Here is a 9,838-nt window from a genome sequence, read left to right as displayed (position 1 = left end):
AATCACCTGAAAGAATGAAATATTATTTGAATTAACTCAGAGTGAGCCCTTTATATCAACATCAGAAGTGGTTCTTCCCTATGGAGGCCTCCATTATGGACCACTCCGGTTTGACTGTGAGAGTGTATGGTTGTTTTTCTCTGTGTCCCTGTGATGGACTGGCGATCTGTCCAGGGTGTACCCTGCCTTTCGTCCTATGTCAGCTGAGATTGGCACAGCCCCCCGTAACCCTCATGTGGAGGATAAAGCAGTAGAAGATGGATGGATGGTTGTTTTAAATGGACTAACTAAACACCTTTTGATGCTCACTGAAGGCTTCATAGGTTCTCCAGGATGGTGCTTTGGTCCCAGACGCGGTTGTCATTCACAGGCTCACCACAGGGATGTGTTTTGTCTCCTCCATTGTGTTTTTTTTTTAACAAATGACTGTATGGGCAAATACAATGGTTGGCATCTTCTGAAGTCAAATGGCCAAATAACTAAAGATATGGCCCTTGACCTAAAAGGAGGCACTTACCTGTGAGAAACACATACAAAAACTGGGTCTTGGGCTGCTGCTTCAGTCCCCTGAACGCCGTGTTGGGTATCCTCTCCATAATACCCTCGTAAAAGATGCGACGCACCTCCTCCTGATCCCCACACTCGAACTCTCGGATAAAAATCATAATTTGGTTTTCTTACTGTCGTGTAAACACATTAGTCCGACTAAAATCGAGCTGGTCTGGATATACCTGGATAATGCGATACATAGCGCTTAGTCAGTCTGACTCAGTCAGATGGAGTCAGCGTTGGCGTTCTTGTATACAAGGTGAAATTTACTATTGTTGTTTATATATAGTTTCTCACAGGTAAGTGTCTCCTTTACTTATATATTATAGTATTTGGGGCAACTGTAAGTCAGTGGTAGAGCATGTTGTCTTTCAACTGTGGGTTTGATTCCCCACTCCGCTAGTCTACATGCTGACGTGTCCTTCGGCAAGACACACATAGCCTTAGATGCACTGTATGAATGTGTGAGTGAATGGGCGTGAACGGGTGAATGGTGAAACTGTAATGTAAAGCAGCTTGGAGTGGTCATCAAGACTAGGAAAGCACTTTATATAAATACAGACCATTTACTTTTGAAAGACACAATTTCCTCTTATTTCTACACAGTCTTTATCTCCCTTAGTGTATTCTTTTATTCTAATATGTATTTTAATACACACATCTTGTATATAGTTTTTTCAAACATTTGATTTGATGTGAACATAAGAAAATGTTTGAAAAAACTATATACAACAACCACACAGTGTCCTGCTGTGGTTGTTTCCATTCTGTGCATTAATAAGCATTAATGTGACCACAAACACAGCAGGACACACACACACACACACACTAATCCTTTACAGTTTGAAACAGTTCACAGTGTCTTCTTTTTGTTTTATGTCAGTATACCATATACTGAGTGTAACCGATTCCTTTGAAACTATCCACATGCTGTTCCAAGAGGCCTGACTGTGACCTGTGACATTCTGTGTTTTCCTGCAGCTGAGTTAACTCCCTCCTCCTCTCACACTACTGCTGCTCATCCTGCCTGTCTTACTTTACTGCCGCGACCTCTGACTCCTTTAAGTTGGCGGGCAGCACAGCGAGACTCAGCTCGGCCTGTTTCCCACACAGATGCAGGACAAACCTGGTGGGTTGTCTACTCACTTCTTAGTGTGGCAGCTTTGTATCTGCATGTAGTTTTCATCTAACTCTTTAGAGTTTTGACACACTCGCAAAGGAAAGAAAGAGATATACCCTGAGGCTTGTCTCCCTCTTGTGGTCACAGGTGTATCAGTTATTCCTGACAGGGAGCATGACCAAATCCCTTTCTCTTCATTGTTATGGATGACATCGACCTTCACATGCATCATGAATATGTGTTATTGTTGAGGGCCAGAGCCTCACTCGAGAAATATGGACAAACCAAATGACAAAATGAGCACACCTGTGGTAGAAATGTAACAAATCCACCCTCTAACTTATTCTTTGTCTGTCTGTGAGCAGTGTAGCTCAAAAATGAAGTATGGGGGTGTAAATTATGGTTTGGTGACATGAGTGAGCAGCCTTGGTAGAACGAAAGCATTGATTTAGCGTAAATGGTGTCATGTACAGACATTGCCTCGTATTGCCTTTAATATTATTTCCACCTCATCCTCTGTTACTCACTTCACAGTTGAGATTAAAGCAGAGTAGATCAAAACAAACATACTGTACTTACATAACGGACGACTGATGTAGAAAAAGCTGAAATATCAAATCTCAATAACATAGAGTTGGTCATTAAATGCCAGACTCACTAGTGCTGTGCTTTGAATGTTTTTTATTCATTTATTCTGTGCCTCCTACATTTTTCAAGGAGAGATACTGAAGGTCAATGAGCTGTTAAACATCACCTCATTTCATTATTTCATTTGAAAGGCTGTTTAAAAAGCCACGGCGTACTAAAGAGAAAAAAAGTGTTTGTATCAGACTGAGGGCTATGTTTGTCATATTGCTTCATAACATCTCTACAGAGGAGAAAATGAGTGTTTGTGTCGATTTGAGAAAGTTTATTGTACTTTAACTTTTTTCTGAATAACTCTGTCAGAGCCCGCGACCCTCTGGTAGAGGATAAAGGGGTTAGATGATGACTGACTGACTGACTCTGTCAGAGCTGGAGCTGCAAGTATAAGGCAATGATTTGTGTAAATGTCTCAGAAAACCTGAATGTGATCACATGTGCAAGACCTTTTTTAGGACATTTTCTGGCAAAAACACTGATGTTGTCAAGGCCAGTCATGCACATGGAGACCAAAACCTGGTGCTAGTGAGGCAAAACCTAATTTCTGAGGAACTGTTGATGTTTAGGAACAAGATTTTAAGGTTAGCTGGTTATAGTGCAGGTTAGAGATAGCACTTTATTTAGGCTGTCCTTTATTTAGACTGGGAGCCAATGCCGCATCTGAAAAATGTGATGTGACAAAGTCAGGAAAGATTTAGCATTTTCATCTTCCTCTGTCACTTTCCAGTCATTCTCTGTTTCTCTTCTGCTATGCATTGGTCGTGCATTTTCTAAGATAGTCGCTCTATGTCTAATTCATGAAAGCCCTGCAAAAATATACATATGTATATTTAATGCATTATCATGCATATGATTAATTCATGTTGCCCTGCGAACATGGCAAATTCTCCAGCCTCCCCGCTGTGACTGCCTCTGGCTTCTCTCTAACAGACAGAGACACACCACCACACAAGAAAAACATTTTTTTAGATTTGGCATATTTGAACCCCTGAGATCACCAGGAAAAAATACACAAAACATCAGAATAATCTTGGTCATTGGTTTTGTTTCAGTCACTTAAAGCTCAGAAATTCCCCAAAACTAAGAAACCAGTTAGATGACGTGGTTAAGAAAAAAAAAGAAGAAAAAAAGACAGCGTGAATTTTTGCATGAATTAACATAGTAATCATGTTTGCAGGCTAAAGGTGTCCTTTTGATTTTCTTTAAACCTTGTGGTGACTTCACATCATGTGAATGGTTTTATTGTTGTTTGTTGTTGTTTACATGTTCAACGTGTATATATTCATTCAGGATGAGCATGTGTTTAGCAGCTTTAATTGTAATGTTACAATCGTGAATCTGGTAGACCAGACTTACTCAGAGACATCAGAAGTCTACCGTGTACATTTTTAAATACTGTAACTTTGTTATTCTACCCGTTTGTTCTTCTGGGTGTGGTATCTGAAGGCGAGGTGAGAAAACATTTGTGGCAAGGTCAGATCAAGTAAGATGACGGGACAGAAAGGAGGAGAAGAAAATATTGAGCAGTTTTGCTTGCTTTCCACTGCTGGTGAATTTCAAACAGCTGGAACCTTTCAAACAGCTTCTGCAGGAGCAGATGAAAGACACGTCGGGAGGCCTTTGAAATGAGAGAACAAGGCAGTGAAAGAGAGAAAGAAAGTGAAGGATTTTTTTTCCTCTCCATAGTGATTCAGCTAATGCTTGTATTCCCTCCTTGCTTAAGTCAAACTTCTTCTGACTTTTCTCCAGATTAGCTGCAAGCTGCCTCTGCTGGAGAAATGGGGTTTCCTGTGCTGTGGTGCAGTGTGACGAGGTTTTTCTTTGAAGGCACTGTCAGTACAAACAGGTGCCTAGACTGAAATTATTGCCAGGTCACTGCAGGTCCATCAGTGGCCAGTGTAGCTCCTTGGTTTCCTCTTGCCTTATTTACAGTATATTTCAGCCCACCTGCTGTATCAGGTCATGGGGGAGATGGGAAGTGTGGAGAGTGCTGCATCACTGCGACACAACTGACACTCTTTACTTGTGGCTCCTCCTGCTGGTGTAGATGAGGGTTTCTTGCAGGGTATTTCTTTCTTTTCTCTTTCCTTGCTCTAATCCCTGTCATAAATAAATAAAGAGGAGTGTACTATCTGTGTGTGTGTGTGTGTGTGTGCAGGAGAGGATGAGGTCAGCTGAAACAGCAGGACCTGACGACATCACTTTCTATGACTGGTAACACACACACACACATGCAGGTTTGCCTAGCTATCCTGCATAGGACACTGTATTGACTCCTATTCAATTGAACAGCCTAACCCTTACCTCACCCCTAACCTTAACCATAACCATAACCCATTGATGCCTAACCTTCACCTAGCCACAGTTAAAATCTCAGCCCTACACTTAACCAGTCCCTCAGAGATGAGTCTGCTTCATAAGGGCCCGGTTTTGGTCTCCATGATGACTACGGGTTTTGACAAGTTCCTAAAGAAGTAACAAATACATGTGCAAACACACATAAATGCATGTTTGAGCAGTATTCATAGTGCGGACCCTCATAGGCATAATGCACCCTAGTCCCTTACCCTAACCTTAAACATTACAACTAAATACCTAGCCCTAAAACCAGTTCTTAACCCCCTTAGCCCTTTAAAGATGTGAGGATCAGCTAAAATGTCCTCACTTACCCAAAATGTCCTCACTCCACATGGTTCATACGTTTGTTTGTTTGGTTTTTGGTCCTCACAAAGATACAGATAAAAGAACACACACACACACACACACACTGTTGCTCTGCAGCAGCTCCTCTGATAGATGAGTACAGACAAGTGTTGTTGCCTCCTGTGTAAAATGAAATGTAAAAACATCATCTATTACAGGAGAGGATTCCTGCCACCTCAGCTCAACACGTCATCTGTTATCACTCACATATATATTCATAGATTTTAAACTGTAACACTTGACAACAGCTACTGTGCATGTCAGTCTCACTGATTTCAATCTAGAGTTGCAACTATACAGTAGATACATGTGTCAGTTTGCCTGTTTGCCAATGAAAGAAAAGTGAAAAGGGTTTTTTCACAATTTACAAGGGCTCCAGGTAACTTAAAGACTTAATATGTAACATATCTGCATCACAATATCTAAAAAATAATGACTCTAATGGTGTATTTCTGCATTTCATTTGACATCTTCCACTTTACCATCTCTGCTATAACCTCTGAGGCAAGTCGGCAATATTTGTACATCATCAAACTCTCGTCTTTTGTTATTGTTTTTGATAAAGAGACCACTCTTGGAAGAAATTGCATACTGTGCTTTTAAAGCAACAGGAGCAGTAGATCTTTGTTTGTTTCCAGGCTTTTAGTTAAAGGGTGACAAATATATTCTTAAGGTATATAGCACATGTAAGCAGGCATAGATGTAATTTTGGTGAGCTTTTAATTTGTTGCATTGAAAGTGAGTGTCTAGGTCTCAGGCTAATTCATGGAAACGGTGTGCTTGACGAAGTTTACTACTTAGAAAGAAGACAATAAGATCCAGATCCCTCTTTGTTTTTATTGATTAAGGTTCAACATGTAGACAGTAGATGGGTGTTTCTGTGACATCATGTCAAAGGTATTTATGAAAAAGCAACAACAAGACACTTGCATCTATCTCTATGTCCCCTGCTGCAGCTAATGGCATTCGTCACTACTCGTTCCACCTTAGACAAAGTCTGTACACAGAAGTATATGTGCATATACTGTACATAAACTATACATACAATCTACAGGTTAACAAAAAGTGCTGTGAATTCATGCTACAGTGCTGTGCTAAATCAGAAACTACAAAAAGAAAATCAGAAAATATCATTTCACATTTCTTCCTGCTGACATTTCTTTACAAATAATTCTTTTTAACAAATAAATACTTAAAATTAACGCCCCAACCCCAACCCCCCCCCGTTTTTGTTTTGTTATTTTGCAGATGAAGCTATGCTGCTAATCCAACAGTTTGAATCTGCGAAATTAGAGTCATTTTATGTTAAGCAGATAAATTCCATGTGATGCTACAGTTGTGTATATATATATATTTATATATAATTGCTGTAAACGTTCATCTTATACAACACATTCAATGAGAAAATTTACCAACGTATTCTACTATAGTATATCTACATTATACAGTGAAATACTAAAAAGTACAAAAAAGTTTTTGTTTCCAAGAAGACAAATGAGAGGTGAACCAAATCCTATGACCATGGTAAAATAACTCACTTCTAACAGGTGTGTGTTTCACAATGTCAAATATCAGTGGTGTAAAAACAAAATCCACCCAGAATAAGGCAAAAACACTAGCATGCCTTCAGATGCATGACATGAAACCAAAGCTTCACTCAATGACAGTTGACGTGACGACAAAGAAAATAAAGTGCCTCTTGTGTGGGTGACTTCAGACGAGAGTGGCTGTACATGAGGAGAGTGGGACGGCCAGTGTGTGGTGACGGGTGGACGCGTCCTCAGGTGATGACCTCAGCGCAGTGAGTTGGTGGGCATACAGTCGCACAGGGCCCGCCTCTCTGCTCTCAGCACCAGCGTCTCTGTCTGCGAGAGAAACATTTAAAATGTCACCGCAGGATTTTAGCACGGCTTTATCCGACGTCTCTCTACTACACTATAAAATGAAGCAGAATGTAATTACGTTAATAATCAGCTTAAAGGTCCGGTGTGTAAGAAATAGCGACATCTAATGGTGAGACTGTAGATCGTCACAAACAATGCACTCACAAACTTCCCTTTTCAAGCACGTCAGTAACAAGTGGCTGCCAGTTGTGATGTCACCTATTAAGAATCTCATTTTGAAGAATGGCGACATTTTCAGTTTAACCAGGTTCCTGGTGTTCACTCATGTGCTGTAACATCAATTTCATTTACATGAGGACATCATTTTAAAAACTGACGGGTGACATGTGCTGCTGAAGAAGAGGTGAAACAAGTAATCGAGTGTGAGTTCTATTCATTATGTTTTTCTATTCAATATATATACTTCCGCATTGGCGTCCTTGAGAGAATCAGAGGACCACGTCCATTTTTTATATATGATCTATGGTCAGGGAAGCACAAAATGGCAGCCTCTGAGGCAAGGCCCTTGGCATGAAAGTCTTCTTAAAAGGCTATGAAATCCTATATGTATATATATATATATATATATATATATATATATATATATATATATATATATATATATATATATATATATATATATATATATAAAACAGTTTCATTTTAAAGTTATTATTATAGTCTCATTCAAACATACCTACGTATGTTAATTGCTTCATTCATCACAGGCTAATTCAAAAATTCCTTACACAAAGTGCATAAAAAAATACGAAGAACACAAATGATTGAGATAGAACAAATTTTAGTGAATACAATGCCCAATGCAGTTTGTAGTATAAATAGTAAGAAGACATGAGAGATACTCTGGTATCTTGCCAAGACAAATCACTGTGAACAGTTTAATCTTGTTCTGAAAACAGCTATTTCATTTGTGATACAAAAGCAGAAAAAGGTTTACAGAGTCTAAATTAGGTTTGTTGTCCATCTTTTCCTGCAGATAATACTGTTACACTCAACAGAGAAATAATAAAGCCTTGATAAAAAAGCAAAGCTTGTAATGAAGACAGGGCTTTTGTTTTACTCTAAATCTTTTTAAAAGATTTGTGTTGACAATTTATCCAGCAAAACGATTGTCATTTCTGATAACATACATAATCTTTTTGTGCCATTTTCACACATTTCAACTGCAGTTTAACTTTATTTGCTCATTTAATGTAAATTTGCATAGTGTGTAACTCAGCTATCCTAAACCATCCAGCAGAGGAGAAATCCCCCACTTACCCTGGCATCAAGGTTGAACGCAGTCTTCTTTAGATCCTGCAGCGCCCTCTGCATGAATTCAAATGCATGACAGTCCACGCACGGTCGACCTGGGAAATAATTAAAAAAAAAATCAAACACAGCAGAAATATACAAGTATGCTACCTCCCAGCACATGAGGTCGTACATGATACTGTATTTTACACGTAGAGTATCATAAAAGAACTATTTTTACAAACAAGATGACAGACTTGTGTTTCTATCAAATAATGTCAGAAATTAAGCTGCATTGATAAACGGCCACTGGATGTAACTTTATTATATTTTAGATAAAGTACAGAAAGTCAGAGTGCTCAGAACGCAGTCTTTATTACAGACCACTCTGTTACGCTGTTAATAATGTAACAATTATTATTTTTTAAATTATTTATTTATTCTAATTATTAATTATTATTATAAAATTGTGCATAAGGTTAAGAAAACCATGATTTTGTGGAGTATGTGGGGGGGCGGTGGCATGCATATGCAGGGGATTCAAATTTAAGTGAATTTTTGGAAAATACTGAAATAAATATACAATTAAGTACAGGATTGCTACTGTAACGTCTATAACTTATGAGGAGGGGTGCCCCTTTTTCCACTTGAGCCCCTGCTCCTTGAAATGTCTGCACATGCCCCTGAAGCTTACCTTCCATTCCCCACATTAGAAACAACAGGCAGTGGAGGCAGGTGTTACACAACCTCTCAGCTCAGTCAGTGCACCTGACAACAACGAACAAAGCAGAGAAAAAACACAGCTTTCTCTCTCTCTCTCTAATATAAAAAAATGCACCTACTTTCAGCGGGAATAACAGTCCCAGTCTCCTGATCCGCATCAGCTGCACCCAGACACAGCAGCTGCACGGCCAGCATCAGCATCAGCACCGCTGCCTGCACACAATAACCGCTGGATGCCATGATTGTGATGAAGATGATGCTCCGATCTCTTTTACCTGTGGTAACATAGAAAGTGAGATCGGCAGGTGTTTGGTTTACAGGAATACAACAGCGCAACAAAATCATCAACCCAAAGCAGGCTTGATTTAATAAAACAAACAAAAAAAACAACAGTAATTTTCAGCGGCGAAGATTAACATTAATACAAACAGTTTGCGTAAATTGCGTAGTGTTCATTTGGCAAATTGTGTGTAGACCTACCGCGAATGAATCGATGATGTTTCAACAATCAGGGCAGGACGCTCACCAACGATCGTTTAATGTAGGTTACTGGAGTGCGCATGCGCATTTGTCACCGTTCATTTTGCTGCAGACTTCCGGTGAACATTAAAAATAAAGCCTTGATAAACGTGCAAATAATTAAGAAACATAATAAATGATCGTGTTATGTATTGATTTATTTAGTTAGTTGTGTTACTATATTGCACATACTACAATTAATTATGAATTTAGAATTAATCATCATCACTCAATAATTGGTTTAGCTTGTCAATACTACTGTATTAACACTGTGGTACAACAATAAACCCCACCTCCAATAGGTTTATAACTTTGGGTTGAAACTGTATTATGTGGTACTGCAGTAACACTTGCAGTAGTGACTCTTTTACTTACCCATAGATATTAGTGTATTTATTGCTACTTACAACAAGATCATGTTATGATGTGTGAAAAGCAAGAGATT

General features: G+C 39.1%; 1 protein-coding gene across 1 annotated transcript; it reads right to left on the bottom strand.

Annotated features, from left to right (window-relative positions):
* Window positions 1-5,831: 5,831 nt before the first annotated feature.
* On the bottom strand, window positions 5,832-9,440 carry lg3h4orf48 (linkage group 3 C4orf48 homolog). The gene is made up of 4 exons (XM_044021747.1): window positions 9,355-9,440; window positions 8,994-9,149; window positions 8,179-8,267; window positions 5,832-6,879 (listed from the first exon to the last, which is right to left on the bottom strand). The coding sequence occupies exons 2-4, from the start codon at window positions 9,112-9,114 to the stop codon at window positions 6,808-6,810; spliced, it is 282 nt and encodes a 93-aa protein (XP_043877682.1). The 5' UTR covers window positions 9,115-9,149; window positions 9,355-9,440; the 3' UTR covers window positions 5,832-6,807.
* Window positions 9,441-9,838: the final 398 nt, after the last annotated feature.

The sequence above is a fragment of the Solea senegalensis genome, linkage group LG3, assembly GCF_019176455.1.
Source record: "Solea senegalensis isolate Sse05_10M linkage group LG3, IFAPA_SoseM_1, whole genome shotgun sequence".
Classification (NCBI taxonomy): domain Eukaryota; kingdom Metazoa; phylum Chordata; class Actinopteri; order Pleuronectiformes; family Soleidae; genus Solea; species Solea senegalensis.
The sequence above is the reverse complement of the archived record's forward strand: the minus strand, read 5'-3'. Positions and strand labels throughout refer to the sequence as shown.